The sequence below is a fragment of the Orycteropus afer genome, unplaced genomic scaffold (genome assembly GCF_000298275.1).
Source record: "Orycteropus afer afer isolate SDZICR_OR568_19922 unplaced genomic scaffold, OryAfe1.0 scaffold00041, whole genome shotgun sequence".
NCBI classification, from domain to species: Eukaryota; Metazoa; Chordata; class Mammalia; order Tubulidentata; family Orycteropodidae; genus Orycteropus; species Orycteropus afer.
In genome coordinates, this window is record NW_006921628.1 from 7,625,412 (window position 1) to 7,650,646 (window position 25,235).

The 25,235-nt window shown below is 39.1% G+C and overlaps 1 protein-coding gene across 1 annotated transcript in view; it reads left to right on the forward strand.

Annotated features, from left to right (window-relative positions):
• The first annotated feature begins 634 nt into the window (after window positions 1-634).
• LOC103193959 (sarcolemma associated protein) overlaps window positions 635-25,235 on the forward strand; it is a 281,321-nt gene continuing 256,720 nt past the window's right edge. Inside the window, exon 1 of the mRNA XM_042780467.1 lies at window positions 635-832. Coding sequence (XP_042636401.1) covers window positions 635-832 — 198 coding nt within the window. The remainder of the gene's footprint in view (window positions 833-25,235) is intronic.

The window sequence follows — 25,235 nt, forward strand, 5'->3', positions numbered from 1 at the left end:
GGTTCGTGTCAGGCTGGGGACCCCGCGCCCCTTCCCGGGGCGGCCTCCGCGCGGCAGAGCTATGCAGACTGTCCCGCTGATTGCCTAGACCCCCTCGTCGCCCCCTCACTTCCGTTTCCTCCATCCGTGAGGTCTTCGAGGACGGACAGTGGCTATCCTTCGGCCCGAAGGGACCTTCCTGGCCCGCACCGAACCGACCCTTCATGCTGCAGTGCTGCAACGTTTCCGCCACCGAGGGGGAAAAGCAGCTCCGATCCCAAACAAAACACAAGAATTGGTGTGTGACTCATCTGCTTGGATACCTCCAGCCCTCAAACTGTCTTCCAGGAGTTTTCTTGGCCGAAGCTGTCCGATGTTTGAGCATTTTCTTCCCAGAGAAGAAGATGGAGTGAAAGCTGCCAGTTGGGGGCTTTTTGTGTTCAGGGCGCTGCTGGATTTTAAAAGAGGTGATGGGGCTTTTGCTGGCTTGTCTCTCCACCCAAGGGAAGAGTTGTTGAAGCTCACTGGTTATGCTTAGACAATGCGCAGTTTGCTTTAATTTAAAATTTTGGGGGGGATATAGGCTTGTGAAGGGCAGTCCGGATCCGGAGGAACTCTTTGTCTCTGGTAGGAGAGACACCCCAGTCTGTCCTCGATGCCGTCAGCCTTGGCCATCTTCACTTGCCGCCCGAACTCGCACCCATTTCAGGAGCGTCATGTCTACCTGGATGAGCCCATCAAAATCGGCCGCTCGGTGGCCCGCTGTCGACCAGCGCAGAATAATGCCACCTTTGACTGCAAAGTGCTGTCAAGGAACCATGCTCTCGTCTGGTTTGATCACAAGACGGGCAAGGTAATGTCACCACTCGTCTAACAATCATTGCTTTTCTGTTCCCTTTGCTCTCTGTGAGGGGCATAATGTATGGATCATACCAGGGTTTACACCCAGAGGATTTTCAGCCAGATCACAGAATCTGCTTTCTGGTATGGTTGGTTCTAGTGGAAATTAAATTGAGGTGGTTGAATGGAAAACAGTGAAGGTATTGTAATTAAATGCCTGGGGAGGGCGATGGCATCTTGATAACATGGTCATTCCCAGTGAAATCCCAAACCCTAATTTGATTCAGGAAACTAGATAGTGAAACTTGGCATCTTGCTTTCCGTCTTTTTAGAAAGGTGAATATACTTCAGTGGTTGATTAAGCAAGCCGCAGTTCTAAAGCAATGGGAGAAATCCATGGCCAGTATTTCTCTGGAGCTCAAGTGTCTCATGGTGAGATGTAGTTAACACATAGCTTTTAGTTGAGCTCTAATCAGGGCCTTTCTAGTAAGGGCAGTTTCTTGTGTAAACAGACTTTCTTTTTGGAAAGACTTGATACATATTTGCCCACCACAATAATTTGCAGTAGTCAAATCTAGTTTAATTAAATGTGAAGAACATTTGCTTTACATTTTCAGAGTTTTGTTTACAAGGTGGGTAATATATTCACATTGCTTTTGAAAGTTGCTTCTTGATGGTTCTTGCAGCACTGTTCTTTAAAAATATTTAATGCATACTTACAGAGGTGATATTTAAAAATCATTGTTAGGAAATTAACTTCTTTATTTCCTGAAATTATATCCAATTCTGTAGATTATTGCATTATCTAGTGTGATAGGATAAATTCAGTGCTCTTCATTTTAAATGTAACCGTTTTAGCATTTTATGTTAGATCTCTAATTTACTACATGTATGGGTACTTTTATTTTAAGAATACAAAAAAAAAAAAAGATTATATAAGACTCTATCAGTTTTTAACTCTTGATGTATGTGGAGAGTATTTTAAAGAGCTCATTTTTGTGCTTAAACTTGATGTTTTAGATGAGCTACTGAATTAGTTCCAACTCAAAGTAAGTTATGTAAGATTAATAACAGTATCTCAAGTTTCATCTCCTGACTTTTTTCCCTTTCTTCTGAGTTAAATGACTGTCTTAAAAGAAGAATTTAAATCTTCAGGAGGAGTGTTTTGAAATGAAAGAAACCTGAGCCTCAAAGGGAAGAGAGAGCATACTTTTGCAGTTATTGAATTGTGGAGTTATTATATAAATTATTTTTAAAGAAAGGAGAAAAAGATTGCCAAAGTACTGTGTGCTTGCATAATACCTGTACCCTACTCTCTGTGTAGGATGAGAATTAAAAAGTATGTTAATTTTTCTGTATAATACCAGATATGCATTTACCTGTGGAAAAGATAATTTTTTTTCTCCCTGAAAGCTAAAATTTAGGTGCCTTGGAGACATCATAGGTTACCCAGAATCCTTTAAAGTAAATATTCATGGAAGTCATCTTTCTATCAATCTCATTCAGGGATTAGGTAACTACCAGTGTTTTAACTAGCTTTTACTTTTTTTGCCATTTTGTATCCCTGGGCAACTATTAAGGTCCAACCTAATCAGATAACAGGTTTGTTCCCAGTGCATTCTTTGCAAATATACTTTTTTTTTCTTTACTATGACCCAACACTTAAAGGAGACTCTGATTTTTTCTTTTACTTATTTGAGAAATAATAATTACGTGAACTATATCTTATTTTGAAATGACTTAGTAACGTTTAGTGTGTGAATTGAGGTGACATGTTAAAATTTTGAATGAAATTTGTTATTACAAAAACTTACCTTTAAAGGACATACTTGGTTTATTTCTATAATTTTCACTTTTTTTTTCTTTATCAGCCAAACTATACTGAGGATACAAGGCTATTACTTTAGATGTACATGGAATTATTACTTATTGTACCACCTGGTCTAATGAAAACAAATGCCCAGTCAGTTCTTGCCATAAGATCAAATTCATTTAGGAATTAACTATTTAAAATTTAGGTTTCATCAGGCAGTAGGTTTTTATTGCGCATCTTGTATGTACCAGACCCTGAGGTTCACAGTTCCAAAAAAGTTTGACCAAGTATCATTTATAGTTTTCTCTGAGGTTTCCAGTTTGAGGATTTCTGCTACAATTGTCTCAACAAAAGATGTTGTTGACAAAAGCCTCTGGGCCTAATATAATCCCAGCAAAAATAAACATTCCCAGCAAATTTCTTTATATAACAGAAAAATCCCTCCTTCTATAAGCATCACCACAGGCTTTTCTTTAAAAATATCTCTAAGACTTGGCTTTCCCATCTCATGATACTACTACTTACTGTTGTTTTGAGGGTTGAAATAATTATATAAATTATTTAGCACCCTGTACCTTTATTAAAGGCTCAACACTTGCAGAAATCATCTGGACAGCTCTTTGCAATTTGCTATAGTGCTCTGAAATCTTAGAAAGATGCGAATTTCCTTGTGTGTGTGTGTGTGTGTGTGTGTGTATGATGGCATATATAGAAATAATTTTTTAAATCGCAAACAAATGAAGTTGAGAACTTTGTCCAACTTGGCACTTTTGAACAATGGAAAGTGGAAAGCTGGGAAGTGGAAAATTAGAGTAACAGGCTGTTTAGCTGTCTTTCATTTGTGAGTGACTATTACGTTCCGTATTGGCTGTCATGGAAGGCTCATTAAAAGCTGCAAGAAATAATAAACGCTTAAAACTTTCTGATTATCTAGGTAATGTTCATTGTAGAAAATTTGCAAAATACAAAGAAGCGGATGAAAATTTAGGTGATATTTTTTATTTTATTATTTTTTAATAATTGAACACTAAAGTTTATTTCTTGCTCAGACAGAACTAGGTGGGAAAATAGGCTGGTGGGAAGCTCTTCTCCCTAGAGTCATTTAGGCACTCGGCCTGAGCAAGGCTCTGCCATCTTCAGCATAGGGCTTCTAGTCATCCTGGAGGTCATTTCCATTTTAGCTAGCATTGCCTCCCATTGATCAGATCTTGCTAGCAGCCAGTAAAATATAGATTTCCAGAATCAGCTCCCTTTGTCGTCTGTACTTCTTGTCTACCTCTCTATGTCTTCCTTTTCCTTAGTGATATTGTGATGGTCACCTGGTTTTGGTATATTGCCTTTCCTGTCACCCAGATCAGTGCATATCTCTTACCTAGCTAGCACTTCTCCCTCACCTCCCACCCTTTTCCCAAAGAAAGTTTCCTTCTATATGTAAACCTTTCCTTGACTTTTTACAGTTGTGGACTCATATAATATTTGCCCTGTGATTGACTAATTTCACTCAGCATAATGTCCTTCAAGTTCATCCATATTATGAAATGTTTCTCAGATTCTTCACTATTCTTTAATGTTGCATAGTATTCCATTGTGTGTACATACCATAATTTGGTTGTCCATTCATCTGTTGGTGGACAATTAGGTTGTTTCCATCTTTTTGCTATTGTGAACAGTGCTGTGATGAACATGGGTGTGCATATATCTATTCATGTCCCTGTTCTCACTTCTTTTGTATGTACATCTAGTAATGGGATTGCTGGATCAAATGATATTTCTATTTCCAACTTTTTATCAAAGTGCCATACCGTTTTATACAGTGGTTGTACCATTTTACAGTCCCACCAGCAGTATATGAGAGTCTCAGTTTCTCCATACCCCTGCCAGCATTTGTTGTTTTCTAACTTGTTGAACTTTGCTATTATTGCTGGGGGTGAGATGATATCTCGTTGTTGTTTTAATTTGCATCTCTCTAATGGTTAATAAGGGAGCTCTGGTAGCATAGTGCCTAAGGCACTTGATTTCTAACCAGGAGGCTGGTGGTTCAAACCCACCAGCCACTCCTCGGAAGGAAGGTTGGGCAATCCTACTTCCGTAGTGATAACTGCCTTGGAAACCCAAGGAAGGGTCGCTAGGAGTCGGGGCCGACTCTGTGGCAAATAACAACAACAACAATGGTTAATAATTGCAAGCATGTTTTTCATGTGTTTGTTGGCTGCCTGAATATCTTCTTTGGTGAAGTGTCTGTTCATGTCTTCTGCCCATTTTTTAATTGGATTGTTTGTCTTTTTGGTATTGAGGTGTTGAAGTTTTACATAAATTTTAGAAATTAAGTCCCTTGTTTGGTATTGTCATTGCCAAATATTTTTCCCTAATCTATAGGTTTGTTGTTGTTGTTAGGTGCTGTCGAGTCAGCTCCGACTCATCGCGACCCCATGTACAACAGAACAGTCTACTACCTGGTCCTGTGCCAACCTCACAATGCTTGCTATACCTGAGCCCATCATTGCAGCCACTGTGTCAATCCATTCTTGTTGAGGGCCTTCACCTTTTTCTCTGACCCTCCAGTTTACCAAGCATGATATCCTTCTCCAGGGAATGGTCCCTTCTGACAACATGACCAAAGTAGGTGAGACGAAGTCTGGCCATTTTCGCTTCCAAGGAGCATTCTGGCTGCACTTCTTCAGGACAGATTTGTTTGTTCTTCTGGTAGTCCATGGTACTTTCCGTATTCTTTGTCAACACCACAACTAAATCTGTAGGTATAGGTGACACTTTTTAATGCTAAATTCATGGACATTTATGCTGTTTAAACCTGTATGTTGGAGGATGATAGGTTTACCACAAAGTGGAATATAATAATCCTTCTCAAATCATCTTCTCAGGGGTTTGTTGTGTTAGGTGCTGTTCAGTTGGTTCTGACTCATAGCAACACCCTATACAACAGAATGAAACTATCCAGTCCTGTACCATCCCCCAATCATTGCTGTGTTTGAGCACATTTTTGCGTACACTATGTCAGTCCTTTTCGTTGAGAGCCTTCTTCTTTTTTCTGACCCTCTACTTTACTAAGCGTGATGTCCTTTTCCTGGGACTGGTCCTTCCTGATAACATGTCCAAAGTGGGTGAGACGAAGTCTTGCCATCTTTGCTTCTATGAAGCATTCTGGCTGTACTTCTTTCAAGACTAAGGCTTGGATAGGTACTCTTTAGTCTTCAAAATGATATCTCAAGGATATAGCAGCTGATTTTTGCTCCGCTTAATTTCCAGAATCAGCTCCCTTTGTCGTCTGTACTTCTTGTCTACCTATCCTTTCATCTTTCTCTCCATTTTCCAATCACGCACTTTAAATTAGATGGTAAAAGTAACTCACTGCTGTCGAGTCAGATCCGACTCACAGTGACCCTTCCTTGGGTTTCTGAGGCAATATCACTATGGAAGTAGATTGGCCAACTTTCCTTCCGAGGAGTGGCTGGGGGGTTTGAACCGCTAGCCTTCTGGTTAGTCAAATGTGTTAGGCACTACGACACCAGAGTTCCCAATTAGATGGTAGATGATAGATTATTTATTAGCCATTCTGTTGACTGGAGATACCACTAAACAAGCAAACCTACCCATAGGTTGCTTACATAGGAGGATAGTGCATGGACTGCCCTCTTGTGATTTGCATGACACTTGTGATTTGAGGCTTTGCGTACAGATGGAAAGCTAGTGGTTGAAATAGTGAGTCTCACTTTTTTACTTAAGCTTAATGCATGTTTTTGAGCACCTGTTCTATTTGACTGCTAACCAAAAGGCTGGCGCTTCAAATCCACCAGCCATTTCTTGGAAGGAAGGTTGAGCAATCTACTTCTGTAGAGATACTGCCTCAGAAACCCAAGGAGGGGTTGCTATGAGTCGGAAATGACTCAACAGCAGTGAGTTCTATCATGATCTGTTTTAGTGGAGGACATAGTGGTGATGGGGGAAGGAATGACAAGAACTGATAAGAAATTGTTCTTTCTTTCGAGGAGTATGTATCTTAGATTGTTGTTGTTAGATGCCATTGAGTTGGTTCCAACTCATAGGGACCCTGTGGTCAACAGAATGAAACACTGCCTGGTCCTGTGCTATCCTCACAATTCTTGCTATATTTGAGCCCGTTGTTGAAGCCATTGTACCTTGAGAACAGTTGATTGATGTAATATTATGTACGTTTAAGAGGTAAAGAGAGTAACGGTGTTTGAATTAGACTTTAAAATAAGTTAAAGAAAGAAGTTTGAATTTTTTGTTTTGTGTTTTGAGGGGAGTAAAACAGGCAAAAGAAGATTATTTTGAATGCATTTGGCATCTTCAGATGCTGCTGAAACTAGTGTTACGGGATTGGAGAGTTCTTTTGGAGAGTAGCTATAGGTGAACATCCTTTCTGCGAGTTGATTTAATGTTTTTGTCTTGTTTTCATGCTTAATTGTCAGACCCTGAAGGAGAAAGGAACCTGGTGGCACTGTGAGTAGGTGCTCAGTTGCTAACTGAAGGGTCAGCAGTTCGAATCCACCAGCCTCTCCATGGGAGAAAGATGTGGCAATCTACTTTCATAAAGATTTATGGTCTTGGGAGGCCTATGGGGCAGTTCTACTCTGTCCTATAGGATTGCTATGAGTCAGAATTGACTCAAGGGCACTGGGTGTGGTGGAGAAGCCTTACTGGGTGTCTGTTTCCTACTCTTGTGTAAAGTAGATGTGAAGTAAATAAACCTAAGCAGGATAGGTGGTGTCAGATTGTGTAGTGACCTGATTACCAAGCTAAGGACATGGACCTATGGGTTATGGAAGACCATGGGGGGTTCTGAGCAGAACACTGACATACTTAAACCACCATTTAAGAAAAAGTGATACAGTAATAGTCTGTAGAATGGTCTGGAGCAAGTAAAAGTGGATAACAGTCTAACACTGATTACTGATATCTGTTTCTTTGCTCTGTTCTGAGTGCTTTGCATGTTAATTTATTTGATCCTCAAATAACTGTTTGAGGTAGGTGCTTATTTTGCCCATATTAATTTATGAAGAAATTGAGTCAGAGACAAATTAGGTTAACTTGCCTCAGTTCACTCAACTAATAAATGGTAAAGCTGGGATTTGAACCCAGATATTCTGATTCTTGACTCAAGAGTCTAAAACACAGGATAATAACCACTCAGCTATTCCAAAGCTTTGTAACAATTTTGTAGGGTTATAGGTCAGGTTGACACTAGGAATGAAAATAATTAAATGCCAGAAAGTGAAAAAAGACTAGTATATTAATTTGTCCATTGGAGCTCTGGTGGTGCAGTACCTAAAGCATCTGACTGCTAACCAAACGTTTGGTGGTCCAAACCCACCAGCCATTCTGTGGAGGCGAGACTGGGCAATCTACTTCCTTAAAGGTTTACTGCCTCGGAAACCCAGTGGGGGTTGCTATGAGTCGGAATCAACTCAGTTGCAGTGGGTTTGGTTTTTTGGTATTAATTTGTCCATTAGGACTTTTGCAAAGAGAGAGAGTCTCCGTGGGCTGGAGATTTTACAGAAGGTTCATGGATGAGATGTAATTTAGCACTTTGAGAAAAGGACAGAATATCGATAAGAGTCAGGGATTTGGTTTAATTTGGGTGGGAGGAAATGCTCAAGCAAAGGCATAGAAGCAGGAATGATATGGCACATTCCAACGACAGTGCAAAAGAGTTGTTGCAAAGGAAGTCTCCAGAATTCAGCAACTGAGACTGTTTCTTCCCTCTTCCTTCACATATCTAAGTATAACCCCAAAGATCCTGGCCTCAGCTTTTGGGAGAACGCAGATCTTATTATATTCATCGATTTTGTTTGTGTTTGTTTTCACAGATACCTAAAGTTTTGTTGTTGGCAGTAGAAAGGTTTTAAGAGGTACTGGATTTTGTAGGAAAGTCATTAACTTGACACACATGAGAGTCCTTGGTAGTGCAAATGATTAAACTTTTTACTACGAGCTGAAAAGATTGGTGGTTCAAAAACACCCAGAGATGCCTTGGTAGACAGGCCTGGCAATCTGTTTCTTAAAGGTCACAGCCTTGAAAACCCTATGGAACAGTTATACTCTGCACACATGGGGTTGCCATGAGTTGACATCAACTTGGCAACTGACAGTAATAACAGTGATGTTTTAAGATGGATTAACATAGATATGTTTAGGAGGTCAGGTTGTGTATCTGTGGCATGTGACTCCATATCCACTCTCTTCTATGCTACATCTCATATAGTAATGAAAAGGAGATGAAATAATTTCTCTGTTGTTTTAAGCTGTTAAATATATGGAGAGTGTATTCAGTTAAAAGAGTTTTTTCCTCTTGGTTATTTCGCTTTATTCCTTAGGTTAAATTCACTCTTTATCTTCCCAGGCTCCTATTTGCTTTTCTTAAGTGGTATTTAAGTTAAAGCTTAGTGTCTATTCTCTTTGATAAACAGAATGTCTGTCGTTTAGAGTTTTAAATGAAAAGATTGTGAGATTGGTTCTTAATGTATATCAGTTACATGATAGTTATCTGAATCAAGAAAAATGGTGGTATTTGTCAGCTCCCACCATTTGTTACCATGTGTTAGCTGTTGAAGTGTTCTACAGGTTCTACTCTCCTGCCCGTGCTTCTCTCACTACCACTAGTTCAACAGTTTTCCTTCCTGCTCATAAATCTTTGTTGTTACCCTATTAATTTTTAGTATGATATATAAACCCTTTTTAAAAATTTCTCAATTTCTTTTTTTCTAGCTCTGTTTTCGATTACCCTCCCCTCACCCCAAACTCTGGGCACTAGCTATATGACAGTGCTCACTGCTCCTGGAACAAGTGCCTTTTTTGCTCTTTCATCTTCCAGAATGACCTCTCCCCTTCATCCTTTGAGGCCCAATTCCAATGAGAACCCTTCTCTTACTCCTACTAACTGAAGAATTAATTGCTCCTTCCTCTATACTCCCATAGAACTTTGTACATAATTCTGTTATGGGACACAGTCAATGAAATAATTATGATGCAAATGTACTATTGCTGTGCCAGATGTGAACTCTTGAGAACAAAGGAATAGGCACTATATATATGTTTGAATGAATGAAATGTGAAAAATGGAGTGGTCTGCATTTCTAAAAACCCTAGGAGGTTCAAAGGGCAGAAAGTCATTCTAGTTAGTATTCAATTTGAGATCATGAACTCAATTACCAATGTTGTTATGTGCCGTCGAGTCAGCCCTGACTCATAGCGACCCCTCCTTGGGTTTCCGAGGCAGTATCACTACGGAAGTAGATTGCCCAACCTTCCTTCCGAGGAGTGGCTGGTGGGTTTGAACCGCCAGCCTTCTGGTTAGCAGTCAAGTGCCTTAGCCACTATGCTACCAGAGCTCCCATTTACATAAAAATCATCTATTGAAAACTTACCATGTGGAATTGCAGGCAATTTTATGATTGGTGATAACAATCTTGAGTTAGTAAAATAATCTTCTTTAAAGAGTTTTATATTATTTGCAGTGCTTTCTTATTTTGTTTTATCTGCATGACACCCTTAGAAGGTAGGTAGAGCAGTTACAGGTTGACTCCCCTTTATCCAGAAAGAGTTTAATGTTTAGAGATTATTTCACGAAGTCATCTAGTGGTAACTGTGGGGTTGGAACTGGAATCTAGATTTTTCCCTTCCTTGATATAAAAGGCAACTGCTAGAAATTTACTCTGAACTGTTACATTATGATAGGAGCTCTGGTGGCATAGTGCCTAAGGCAGTTGACTGCTAACCAGAAGGTTGGTGGTTCATATCCACTACAGAGTGCGTGGAAGGAAGACTGGGCAATCTATTTCCATAAAGATTTACCACCTTGGAAACCCAATGGGGGTCACTGTGAGTCAGAATCAACTCGATGCTAGTGAGTTTGGTTTATTACATTATAAACTATAGATTTTTTGAAAATCTTTCTTTTGCTCTCTTGAAAGGTAATCTAAGCTATTGTTTTCTGGATACATATCTAAAATGCTGTCATATGACAGACTTTCAAAGACTGAAAGAATCTGAGTTAATTATTTCCCTGAGTCATCCAGCATTTTTTAAAAGTTGCCTCTACTACTCCTAGCAATAAAAGTACTTTTTCTTATGCTTGCATTCAGGCAAATCTGATTTGGATTTGGGTGTTTATGCGAGCAAATTAAACAGCTTTGGAAAAACTTGTTTGGCCATGTAATTTTTTTTATCCTTTAAGGAGAATAGCTGACAGATATAAAGAAAAAGAGTAAAGTTTATGTAGGCGTTTGCAGACATGGAAATTTTTGATAATTTATACCATATCCTTGCCAAAAATATAGTTTGGATTAGATTTTAAACTTAAGGACATAAAAAACTTTGTATATTAGATTTTATGAGTACTTTCCGACTTGTAGTTTTATTTACATTTATAACTGCTGATTTGTTCCAGCCGAGCCAAGCAGAAATGGATTTTCAGTATGGACTTTCAAGCTTTTATTTATTTATTTATTATAAAAATAATAGAAACACAGTCTCATGAAAATTTAAACAATAATGACGTTTATAGAGTAAAAGATGAAAGTCCCCCTTCACATGAACAGCCCTCAACCTCTTTCTTGAGAAATTACTATTATTAGTTTGATATGTGATTTTCAGAACTTCTATACATTTGCATACTTAGATGTATTGGTAAAGAAGTGTAGTTTATTTTGTTGTTACTTTTTCCATAAACGGTTGGATCATAATTTAAAATGTGCTTTTTAGCTGTTAGATGATCTCAAGAGAATTGTGGTAAGCTTACCTGACATGTGTTTATATATTCTTAAGTTTTGATCAGAGTTCAGACTTATAAGACTAATACTGCCATTTATTGAGCATTCACTAGGTATTATACTAAGAGTTTTTAGGTACATTATCTCATTTAATTCTCAGAACAAACTTTTGAAGTAGTTATTATTATTATCCTCCCTCTACGGATGAGAAAATTGAGACTCAAAGAGATGAAGGAATTTGTTCAGGTTTATACATGTAGTTAGTGGTGGAGTTATGATTTGAATTCAAGTCATCTAATTGCACAATGCACACTCTTGATCATTCTTTTTGTTTGCTATTTCAGCACTCTTAGTCATTATCAACTTATCACTATTCCTTTCATGAACACTAGATCAAAAGAAAGAAAAGAAAACCCTTATTTTCTACTATCAAAAGAAAGAAAAGAAAACCCTTATTTTTCTACTAACTCTTAGATACTTTAGTAGAAAATCAGTTTAGAATTTTATTTCATTTTTAAAATTTTATGTATTTTGTTGTTGAGAATATATAGAGCAAAACATACACCAATTCTACATGTGAATTTGATTACATTCTTTGAGTTTCATCCTCCTTTTCTGAGATGTTCCTTCATTAACATAAACTCACTGTCCCTCAAGTTTCCTATATCTTTTTAGTTGCTGTTGTCAGTCTGATCCCATGTAGGTAGTTCTTAAAATAGCATAATGCTCAAAACAGACTAGTGTAGAATTCCTAATTGAAGACTAGTTTCTCAGTCAGTGCTTATCACTTAAAAGTTTATGAGTTGAATAAAAACAACTTCATGTAAAGGTTATTGTTCTCAGTGTTCAGATACTATAATATACTTAAACAGATTTTTTTTCTTTTCTAGAATTGGATAATTTCTAAGTGTAATATGTTTGGAGGCTGTGTTTTAGATGAAATACGTATATACTATACACCCCGTAAATGAACCTTCTAATTTAGAAAAATGACTAGATTTGATTCTTTAGCTATAGAAAGGATATTGTATTAATGCTAATAATATGGTTCCTTTCATTTCTAAAATTCAGGGATGGAAAATAAGATCATGCTATATATTATCAGTATACCTATGGTAGTTAGATTTGTAGAATAAACATACTTTGTAGTTTTGAGTGTTTTTTGAAGAATTTGCATAGTAAAAAAATGTTACAGAGTTCTCTGGTGACTCAGAAATTGCACTCTTAACTATTACTCAAGAGAGAAGAGAACATGTCTACACAAAAACTTGTACATAAATAATACTGCTTATAGCAGCATTGTTTATAATAGCCAAAAAGTGGAAACAGCCCATATGCCTATCAGCTGATGAAGAGATAAATATGTTGTTTCCACACAATGGAATATTATTTGGCACTATAAAGGAATAAAGTTTTGATACATGCTTCAATATGGATGAACCTTGAAAACGTGCTAAGTGAAAGAAGGCAGTAGCAAAAGGCCACATATTATATGATTCTGTTTATATGAGATGTGCACAATAGGCAGATTGATAGAGAGAAAGAGGATTAGTGGTTATCAGGGGTTGGGGGAAGGGTTTGGGGGAAAATGGAGAGTGTTAATAGGTAGAGTTTCTTTTTTGCATGATAAAAAAGTTCTAAAATTGATTGTGGTGATGGTTGCACAGCTATGAATACTAAAACCCACTGAATTATATACTTTAAATAAATAAATAAATAATTTTATAAATATATAAATAAATAAACTTGTATGTGCATTGTATCTCAATAAAGCTGTTACATAAAAAAAGAAATACTAGATGGAGTAATAGCTTAGTAAAAGCGATTAGCTTATAAGAAGTGGAAAAGAGTAGGGTAAGAATTCAAGAGTGGGTAGGATGAAAGAGAGCCACTTTCGTAGTACTGTGCAAAAATGGCATGGTGGAGGCATCTAACCTCCTCTGACTTCATAAGACTAAAACCAAACCCACTGCCATTAAGTCAGTTCTGACTCATAGTGACCCTATTAAAAAAAAACAAACCAAACTCATCGCTGTTGAGTCGGATCCGACTCATAGTAACCCCTCCTTGGGTTTCCGAGGCAATATCACTAGGGAAGTAGATTGCCCAATCTTCCTTCTGAGGAGTGGAAGTGACCCTATAGGATACAGTAAAACTGCCCCATAGGGATTCCAAGGCTGTAAATCTTTATGGATGCACACTGTCTCATCTTTCTCCCTTGGAGCGCTGGTGGGTTCTTTTGAACTGCTGACCTTTTGGTTAGCCTCCAAATGCCTTAACCACTGTGTCACCAGAGCTCCTCAGCTTCACAAGGGGGAAGGCAAATCAAGATCAACAGCCCAAAGCTGACTCATGTGAGATGGAGGTCAGACATGCCTCTACCTTTCAATCTTTTTACCAATTCTGACACCAATCATCTCTACCATGTCACTCTCTACTTTTCTGCTGGGTTCTTTAATTCTTTAGAGTGGCCACACAGACAATTCTTATGAGTATGGGGTTTATTAGAGAACTAACAAGATTTTACAGTTTGGGATCATAAATGAATCAGAATACTTTGATCCAGGACAGACTCTTCTCAGTCTTGCCACAGGCAGGCCTCTCTCTGGTCCTCAGCCCCCTGAGGGGCTCCTTGGGTCACATTAGCCTCTGCTCTGCTTGGGCAAGTGTTACAAAGCTCATTTAGCTCTGTGAATAGTGACCAGAGGTACCCCACACTACTAGTAAGCCTTGACCTGAAGGTGCTCGGCTCTAGCTCCATGGATCAACAAACCTAGCTCCACCAGGTGCTTGAAAGCACCCTACTCCACCAGTAAGCCTCCTGTCTGAAAGTGCCCAGCATTCTCGCTCTGTGGACTGGGAAGCCCACTGCGCAGTCTCCCACCAGTCTCCTGGTTCTGCTTCCTCTGCTGCTATCCCTTGCTATCTCTCCAGTGTTACAACTCTTTCTGTCTCCTGGGTTGAGAAGGCTCCCAGTAGTGCAGGGCTCCTGAGTCCAAAGGACAAATTCTACTCCTGTCTCTTCTTCTTGGTGGTTGTGAGGTCCCCTGTCTGCTTTGGAATTGGCTCTCTTTTGACCCTAATGGGATGGCAAAACTGACCAATCCCCTTGTTAGTATTCCGTACACCTTATTTGCATGATCCCACCCTACAAGGGTGCCATGCAGCTTATTTGCATTGTTAGTCTCCTTGGTGGGCCAAAATAACCTCATTTGCATAGTTTCACCCAGTCATTTGGTGGAAGTTACCAAGATTTTGGCTAAAAGGACCACATTAAATAATTTGCTACACCACGTACAATGATTTTTGTGTTCTGCTTCTTTAATGTGAATGTCTTACTCTTGCACCTTTGATTTAACAAATTTAGCAGATGAACAGTGTGTTTTCAATTTTGAAATATTTGTTAATGGGCATAATTTTTGCATTATAGAAAAGTTGTAGTACCAAAGTCCTAGTGTGGAAGTTAAGAAATGATATGGGGCTTGGTAAGAGATAGTTGTTATGGTTAGTTGCTGTGGAGTCAATTTCAACTCATGGGGATCCCATGTGTGTAGAGTAAACTGCACTTCACAGGGTTTTCAATGCTTTGACCTTTCAGAAGGGGTTTACCAGGCCTATCTTCCAAGGTACCTTAGGGTAGGTTTGTACCACAAATTTTTCAGCTAGTAGTGCTTGAGCGCTTAACTGTTTGCACCACCCAGGGATATGGTATAGTTTAAAACTCCAAAACTGAACCTGGGAAGCTTAAAATCAAAGATGTATGTTAGCTATAGCAGGTATGACATGTGCCCTGGGTGCCATTTGAAGTGGCATGCCACTAAGCAGTTTTTATTTAATGAGCTTGACTTGTATTTTTGAGCAAATATCATAGTAAAATTATCTAGAAGATGAGTGTCAGATGTTTGGACAGTGGTGCAACTTCAGTGCTTGCCATAGATTCTATTTTCTGTAGTGATGCATCTGCTTAAGATACTAGTTTTACTCACCAATGAATCTTTCGTATATATGCTGGCACATAGATGGTGGTAAAGTATTGTTAGAATGAATGATGCTGTCTCATTTGGAACAATTGTAGTTGATACATAAGGTGCATACACATTAGAACAATCAACCATACAAGAACAAAAGGGCAGCATTTGCTCAGGGATCAAGCTCAGAAGGCAGGAAGGGATAGGAAAGAAGGACAAAGGGAAATGGTAAATACCGGGAGGAAGGAGGAAGAGTGCTGTTACATTGTGGAGACTGCAATGAATGTCACAAAACAAATGTGTATGAATTGATGAATGGAAAACCAATTCGCTCTGTAAACTTTCACCCAAATCACAATAAAACAAATAAATAAATTAAAAGAAAATTGTAGTGAAATTGAATTGGGACCACTGTGCATTCCTAGTCTTTAACTAGTATCTGAGTTTCTCATGCGTACATTACAGTACAGTGCCCAATTAGGTAATCCTGTAAAAATATTATTATAGTACAAATAAGTCTAATAATAGATGTATCTTTGAATCAGTATTTTCAAAGAGATATTCTTTCCCCCAGAGTTGGGGGGCAGAAAATGGAGGAATGAAGAGAGCTTTACAGATAAAGTTATTTTGAAGCTGCTGTTTGAAGATTGAGTAGGGCTTTGCTTCCTAAATAATAATAATAATAAAAAAGAAGGGTATTCCAGATAGAGGGAACAGTGTATGTTTAAGGCAGAGAGGCTTGAAAGAGAATGATGTAGAACAATGTGTTCTAAGAAATGCAAAGTCAGAAGCTACTAGAGTTCAGGATGGAAAAATAGACAGAAAAACCAAAACCAAGCTTACTGTTGTCGAGTCAATTCTGACTCATAGCGACCCCTCCTTGGGTTTCTGAGGTGGTGTCTCTATGGAAGTAGATTGTGCAGTCTTCTGAGAAGTGGCTGGTGGGTTTGAACCACCAGCCTTCTGGTTAGCAGCCAAATGCCTTAGGCACTACATCACCACAACTCCTAAGAGTTGCTATCAAATTGATATGGTAGTTGAGACCACTGCTGACAGAGGCTTTATGGAGGAAGTGTGGTTAAAGGTTCTGGAATTGGATTATTTGAGTAGGAATCCTGGCTCCACTGTGAAATATGTGACATTGGGCAATCTCTTTGTGTGAGTTTTCTTCTTCTATAAAAGGAGACTAGTTGTGGATTCACCTCATAGGGCTGTTGTGAAGAATTAATGAGAATTCATGTAAAGCGTTTAGTCTGGCACAGAATAGGCACTGGGTAATTTGTGTATATTATTTTTCTTTATTGTTTCAGTTGGTATATTTTCACAGTAAGGCCTATATACTTATTTTCTGTATGTGTGCCCTTTCATTGTTAAAAATAAGTTTTCTTCATTGAGTATTTATCTTTAGAGTGTCCTGTATTAAGTAAATTCTTTGATAGCTTTTTTGAACGTGTTAAAAGAGTCTTGCAATTAATATCTGTTATCCAGTACTGTTGTCCCTGTGTGGCATAGATAGTTAAGTACTTGACTACTGGCCTGAAGATTGGCAGTTCAGACACACTCAGACGTATGTTGGGAGACAAGACTGGTGATCTGCTTCTGAAAGGTCAGCCTTGAAATCCCTATAGAGCATTCTAGTCCCGTGAGTCAGAATGGACACAATGGCAGCTAGCAACAACAATATCCAGTACTACCAACTCTATATAGTTTTCCCATTAAAAGCAATACAAATCATAGCATACTTGGTCTGCCTTATTTGAAGAATTGAAATTAAAAGAATTAAGTAAGTGATGTGATAAGTATCTATCTGATCAATCAATCAGGAAACAGTACTTCAGTCTTCAATGAGTTTGTAGTTCAGTTGTGAAGCTAAAGCTAACCTCCATGAAATAATTAGGGAATAATTAAATTCTAAGTGGAATTAAGAAGACTGTGTGATCAAAGTCACTCGTTTGTCAGTTTGTTGTCCTGTGGTACCTTGCTGTGATGCTGTAAGGTGTGCCACCAGTATTTAAAATACCAGCAGGGTCACCCATGGTGAATAGGTTTCAGCAGAGCTTCCAGACTAAGACAAACTAGGAAGAAGAGTGTGGCTAGATCTACTTCTGAAAAAATAGGCCATTGAAGACCTTATAAATAGCATATCTGATACAGTGCCAGAAGATGAGTTCCTCAGTGTGAAGACACTCAGAATACTACTGGGGAAGAACTGTCTCCTTAAAGTAGAGTCAACCTTAATGGCACAGATGGAGTAAAGCTTTTGAGACCGTTTGCTGATGTGACACAACTCAAAATGAGAAGAAACAGCTGCAAGCATCCATTAATAATTTGAACATGGAATTTACAAAGTATGAATCTAGGAAAATTGGAAGTTGTCTCAAATGAAATGGAATTCATAAAGATCAATATCATAGGCATTAGTGAACTGAAGTGGACTGCTATTGGCCATTTTGGATCGTACATTCACATAGTCTACTATGCCAGGGATGACAGACTGGAAAGGAATGATGTCACATTCCTCCTCAAAAAGAACCTTTCAAGATCTATCCTGAAGTATGGGCACTCTGGTAGCATAGTGCCTAAAGCACTTGACTGCTAACCAGAAGGCTGGTAGTTCAAACCCAGCAGCCACTCCTCGGAAGGAAGGTTGGGCAATCTACTTCCGTCGTGATACTGCCTTGGAAACCCAAGGAGAGGTTGCTATGAGTTGGGTCAGACTTGACGGCACATAACAACAACAACATCCTGAAGTGCAATACTGTCAGTGATAGGATGATATCCATATACCTGCAAGGAAGACTATTCAAATACAGGCACCAACCACTAAAACCAAAGATGAAGGACTTGATGATTTTTATTAACTTCTGCAGTCTGAAATTGACCAGACATTCAATCAAGATGTACTGGTAATTGTTGTTGTTCGGAATGTGAAAGTTAGAAACAAAGAAGCATCATTGGTATCTGAATAAACATGGCCTTGGTGATAGAAATGACACCAGGGATCACATGATAGAATTTTGCAAGACCAACAACTTATTCATTGCAAATACCTTTTTTTTCAACAACATAAACAGCAACTATACATGTCGCCCTCACCAGAGTGAATACACAGGAATCAAATCAGCTACATCTGTGGAAAGAGATGATGGAGAAGCTCATTATCTGTCAGAACAAGACCAAGACTGACTATGAAACAGACCATCAACTGTTTGAATGCAAGTTTAAGTTGAAGTGAAGAAAATTAAAACAAGTCCACAAGAGCCAAAATGTGACTTTGAATATATTCCACCTGAATTTAAAGACCATCTGAAGAATAAATATGATGCATTGAATAGAAGTGACTGAAGATCAGACAAGTTGTGGGATGGCAACAACTTGGACCAGGAACATAATATATGAAGAAAGCAAATGGTTATTAAAAAGACAAGAAAGGAAGAAAAGACCAAATTGGATGTCAGAAGAGGTGCTGAATATGGATGAACCTAAAGAATATTATGATAAGTGAAATGAGTCAATCGTAAAAGAACAAATATTGTATGAGACTGCTTTTGTAAAAAGTCATTAAAAGAGTTTCACACAAAAAGAAATATTCTTTCATGGTTACCAGGAGTGAGAGGGGAACGTATCAATTGGGGTGAAAAGCAAAATTCTGAAACTTGTTCTTGAACAGAGAGTAGCTAACCTGACTGGAAGAAATGATGACGTAAATGAGCTGAACAAAAGATTTCACAGGGCAGCTTGAGAAGACAAAGTATTGTAATGAAATGTGCAAAGATCTGGAGTTAGAAAATCAAAAAGGAGGAACACGGTCAGCATTTCTCAAGCTGAGATAACTGAAGAAAAAATTCAAACCTCGAATTGCTATATTGAAGGAGTCTATGGGCAAAATATTGAACTATACAGGAAACATCCAAGGAAGAGGGAAAGAGTACACAGAGTCACTATACCAAAAATAGTCAATGCTCAGTCATTTCAGAAGGTAGCAAATGCTCAAGAACCTGTGGTATTGAAGGAAGAAATCCAAGCTGAATTCAAGAAATTGGTGAAAAACAAGGCTTTAAGAATTGACAGAGTAACCATTGAGATGGATGCAGCACTGAAGGTTTTGGCCAACTGATTAGAAGAGATCTATATTTGTGCCTGTTCCAAAAAAAGCTAATCCAACAGAATGTGGAAATTATCAACAATACCATACACAAGTAAAATTTTGCTGAAGATAATTAAAAAACAGCTACAGCAGTATATAGACAGGAAACTGCCCAAAATTCAAGCCAGATTCAGAAGAGGACATGGAATGAGGGATATCATTGCTGATGTCAGATGGATCATGGCTGAAAGCAAAAAATACTAGAAAGTTGTTTACTTGTATTTTATTGACTATGCAAGACATTCAGCTGTGTGAGTCATAACTAGTTATGGATAATATTGCAAAGAATGAGAATTCCAGAACACTTAATTGGGCTCAGGAGGAACCTGTATATAGACCAAGAGGCAGCTTTTTGAATAGAACAAGGAGATACGTCATGGTTTAAAATCAGAACAGATGTGTGTCAGGGTTGTATCCTTTCACCATATTTACTCAATCTGTATGCTGAGCATATAATCTGAGAAGCTGGACTATAAAGAAGAATGTGGCATCAGGATTGGAGGAAGACTCACTAACAGCCTGGGATGTGCAGGTGACACAGCCTTGCTTGCTGAAAGTGAAGATGACTTGAAGCACTTACTAGTGAAGACCAAAGACAACAGCTTTCAGTGTGGATTATACCTCAACGTAAAGAAAACAAAAGCCCTCACAACTGGACCAATAAGCAACATAACAATAAATGAAGGAAAGAATGAAGGAATTGATTTTACTTGGATTCACAATCAACATCCATAAAAGCAGCAGTCAAGAAATCAAATGGCATATTGCCTTGGGCAAATCTGCTTCAAAAGAGCTTTTTAAAGTGTTTAAGAGTAAAGATATCACTTTTATAGACTAAGATTCACCTGATTCAAGCCATGATATTTTTTGAGTAGCCTCATATGTATGTAAGAGCTGGACATTGAATAAGGAAAACCACACAGTATTGATGCATTTGAATACTGGTGTTGGCAAACAATATTGAATGTACCATGGACTGCTAGAAGAATGAACAAATCTGTCTTTGAGGAAATACAGCCAGAATGCTCCTTAGAAGTGAGAATGGCCAGACTTCATCTCTCCTACTTTGGTTATATTGACAGAAGGGACTGGTCCCTGGAGAAGGATTCATGCTTGATAAAGTAGAGCGTCAGTGAAAAAAGGAGGACCCTCAATGAGATGAATTGATACAGTGACTGTGACCATGGGCTCAAGCAAGACAAAGATTGTGAGGATGGCACGGGACCAGGCAGTGTTTCGTTCTTTTGTACATAGTAGTGTTGCTGTGAGTCAGAACTGACTGGACTAAGAACAGCAAGAACTTGTGATTAAGGTAGAGAAGGCTTTTTTTTTTTTGTCTAGGAAGGGGACCTTGAACTCCACCCTGAAGATTTGAGGTAGAGATTTGAGGTTCCTTGGTGTATAAATAATACCTATATGAAAAAGGCATGAGCCCAGTGGTATAGTCAGGAGTCAGTTGAATCTTGAACAGCTGCATATTAGTTAGGGTTTTTAGTCTTAAGCTACTGGTATGCCTATAGCTGGTTTAAGCAGAAGAGGAGTTTTTGAAAGGGAATAGAGTAGTTCACAGAATCCTTGAAAGGCTGGAGATCCAGACTTGGAGACTGCAGCTGGACCTATAGAAAAAGTCATGCCACAGAAGTGAGCTGAGCTGGTGCAAACATGACAGCTACATTGCTTGAGCACTGGAAACCTCAGCTTGTATTTCTGACATTTTGGATACTGCATGATGCCCCTGGCACTGTTGTCATTACTGCCTATGTCAGTGCTTCTATTCTGCCACCAGAGTAATCCACTACCATCATGTTTCTTTGTGTCACTAACTCCTGATGTAAAGTCCAAGGGTAGTATGTCTGATTGGCTGAGGATAGGCTGCATGTCCATTACTTAGCTTCAAAGGAAGCTGGAAAAGCCAGCAGATGACATTTCACCTTCTAGTGGGGAATAGACTTTGTCTCTCACCAAGATGGTTAATTACCCAGTTATGGAAAGGGGAGATTCAAGTGGTCACATCCAGGAACATGCTGATTATTCCCTCCAAGTGGAGTTTGTATGTTAAGTGGTATACTACCAGCCTGACCAGAGAATTTATACTAAATGACTCAGATGCACCTGAGTCAGGTTCCATTTCCGAAAGACTATGGAGAAACAAGGGCAGTGGTGCACTAGGGCAGAAACCGTCAGAGAACCAAGGCACAAACCTTGAGGGAAGAGTCTTAGAACTGGATCTTTGAGGAAAGCATGCCTCTCTTTAATCCAGCCAGATAACTGTTAACCAAATTAGTGTGTTCTGTAGCAAGTTTTGAAACACTTCTGAGCTTTAGCATGCTCATTTTATATTAGAGTGGAAAATGATGATGATTGTATTCATAGGTGTGGTGAGTAGAGAGACAGGATTTGAAGGTTCCAAATGATTTATTATTAAGTGAATAATTTCTTTTATAAAAATCAACACAAAACTGGTTCCTTTGAGGGAGAGGTTAAAGATATCCCAAATATCCAACTTTTCCAAACTGCTGTACCATTTCAAAGGAGCCTTGGTGGCACAGTGGTTAAAAGCAATGGCTACTAAACAAAAGGTTGACTGTTTGAAGCTGCCCATTGCTCCATGGGAGAACGATAAGGCAGTCTGCTTTCATAAACTTTTGCAGCCTTGGAAACCTTATGGGGCAATTCTGCCCTGTCCTGTAGGGTCATTATGAGTTGGTGTTGACTCTATGGCAGTGGGTTTGTTTTTCTTGGGTACCGCTCTATCCTCTTTAACATCAGCTATTCCCCTTCCCTTAATATACTCTCTCCTGTTCCATAATTTGCTGCAACATCTCACTCATAAACTCATGAACTATTCTTACAGTTAAGTGGTTTATTAGGGAAGTAACAGAGATCAAGACATAATTTGAGATCAGAAGTGGCTCAGAAGTAACAGGAACAACTTAGGATACAGTTCTTCTTGCCTTCTGCTGCTGGATCCTGCTCTAGATATGTCAGACAAGTGTTAACAACTTTTAGCTTGTGGTTTGGCAAGCTCCACCCTAGCCGTCTCAGAGCCATCTTGCGCTGGTCTCCTGGTTCCTATGCCTAGTTCTTGCTGTCTTGCTTTGCTCTCGTTGTTATTAGTTCTGGGCTCCATTTCTTGCTATCTTATGTATTATAGCTCTTCTTTTTTTCTCTCTATCTCCTGTTAAGCCTAATAGGATGTAAAACTGACCAATCTCCTTGTTAGGGTTCCATCCACCGTATTTGCATGGTCCCATCCCCATAAGGGTTCCATGCACCTTATTTCCATTAGCAGCAAGCTGTCCAATCCCTTGGTGGGCCACAGACACCTTATTTGCCTAGTTTTGTCCAATCATTATGTTGGAATCACAGACACTATGGCTAGCAGGGACTTGTTAAGTAAGTCACTGCACTGTACTTATTTTCAAGATTGTTTCTCTCTTGGGATATTAAAATAATTTGTGGGCATAATTTAAGGTGTTTTTTTTTTTTTTTTGGTCATTTACTTTAAATTCTGGAACAAACTCATTTAAATTCTGATATTGCCAGAAGCATGTACAGATGAGTAAGTGTTTGACTGCTAATTCAAACCCATCCAGTTGGCATCTCAGAAGACAAACCTGGTGATCTGCATCCAAAAGGTCACAGCCTTTTAAACTCTGGAGCAATTCTACTTTGCACACAGGAGCTCCGGTAGCGTTGTGCCTAAGGCATTTGATGGCTAACAAGAAGGCTGGCAGTTCAAACCCACCAGCCTCTCCTCAGAAGGAAGGTAGGGCAATCTACTTCCGTAGTGATACTGCCTTGGAACCCAAGGAGGGGTCACTATGAGTCAGGTTTGACTCAATGGCCCATAATGACAAACTTGAACAACACTCTGCACACATGAGGTTGCCATGAGTTGTAATCAACTTGATGGCAACTAACAACAATAATAACATTTGATTTAATACTTTGAATAAAAAATGAAAGATGCTAAAAAGTATTACAAAATATTTTTGTTGTTGAGAACAGCAAAACATATGCTAATCAAGTTTCTGCATGTACAATTCAGCAACATTGATTACATCCTTTGAATTGTGCAACCATTCTCACCCTCCTTTTGTGAGTTGATCCTCTCTCGTTAATATAAACTCACTGCCCGAGTTTCCTATCTAATCTTTCTAGTTAACCAAAACCAAACTCACTGCCATTGAGTTGGTTCCGACTCATAGTGACCCCTTCTTGGGTTTCCGAGGCAGTATCTCTGTGGAGAGTAGCTCTGGTGGTGTAGTGCCTAAGGCATCTGACTGCTAACCAGAAGACTGACGGTTCAAACGGAAGGAAGACTGGGCAATCTACTTCCATAGTAATACTGCCTTGGAAACCCAAGGAGGGGTGGTTATGAGTTGGATCCGACTCGTCGGCAGTGAGTTTGGTTTTTTTTGTGTGATTTATGGTAGTTCTATTTTTAGTTTTTTGAGGAACTGACACACTGTTTTCCACAATGGCTGTACTGTTTTGCATTCCTTTTAGCAATGGATAAGGGTTCCAGTTTCTCCATATCCTCAACATATATATGTGTATGTATGTATATATATACATATTTATATTTATACATATATATATTTATCTTAACCATCCTAACGGAGCTCTGGTGGAGCTCTGGTGGCATAGTGCCTAAGGCATCTGACTTCTAATTAGAAGGCTGGTGGTTCAAACCCACCAGCCACTCCTCAGAAGGAAGATTGGGCAATCTGCTTCCATAGAGATGTTGTTATTGTTGTTGTTATGTGCCATTGAGTTGGACCCAACTTACAGCGACCCCTCCTTGGGTTTCTGAGGTGGTATCACTACGGAAGTAGATTGCCCAACCTTCCTTCTGAAGAGTGGCTGGTGGGTTTGAACCGCCAGCCTTATGGTTAACAGTCAAGTGCCTTAGGCACTACGCTACCAGAGCTCTGTAGAGATACTGCCTCAGAAACCCAAGCGGGGATTGCTATGAGTTGGATCTGACTTGATGGTAGTGAGTTTGGTTTTGATTAACCATCCTAAAACAAAAGCCACTGTCATCAAGTCAGTTCCAACTCATAGGAACACTCATTGGGTTTCCAAGGCTGTAAATCTTTATGGAAGTAGATTGCCTCCTCTTCCTTACACAGATCAGCTGATGGATCTGAACTGACAACCTAATGCCTTACCTACTGCACCAGCAGAGCTCCTTTAACCATCCTAGTGGGGATGTAAGGAAATCTTGTGGTTTTGATTTGCATCTCACTGATGGCTAATGTAAGGCATTTGGTTGCTAACCTGAAGGTTTGCAGTTCAAACCCACTAGTTGCTCAGTGCGAGGAAGATGAGGCAGTCTACTTCTGTAAAGATTTATATCCTTGGAAACTCAATGGGAGTTGCTTTGAGTCAGAACTGACTTGATGGCACTGGGTTTGGTTGGGATGGCTAACATCTTTCCATGTGTATGGTGGCCATTTGAGTGTCTTCTTTGGTGAAATGCCTGTTTAAGTCTTTTTCCATTACGTATGTATGTATGTATGTATGTATGTGAAGATTTACAGAGCAATTTCACTTTCCATACAGCAGTTCACATATACTTTGTCTCATGTCATTGACCACAGTTACCACAGTGCAACAGCTCCCCTCCCATCTCTTCCTCATAGTTACCTCTTCCCAGTGACCATCCCTCCATACTCTCCTGCCCCCTGAGCTGTCTCCCTGTGCATAAGCAGCCCTTCCTTCTCCCATGATTG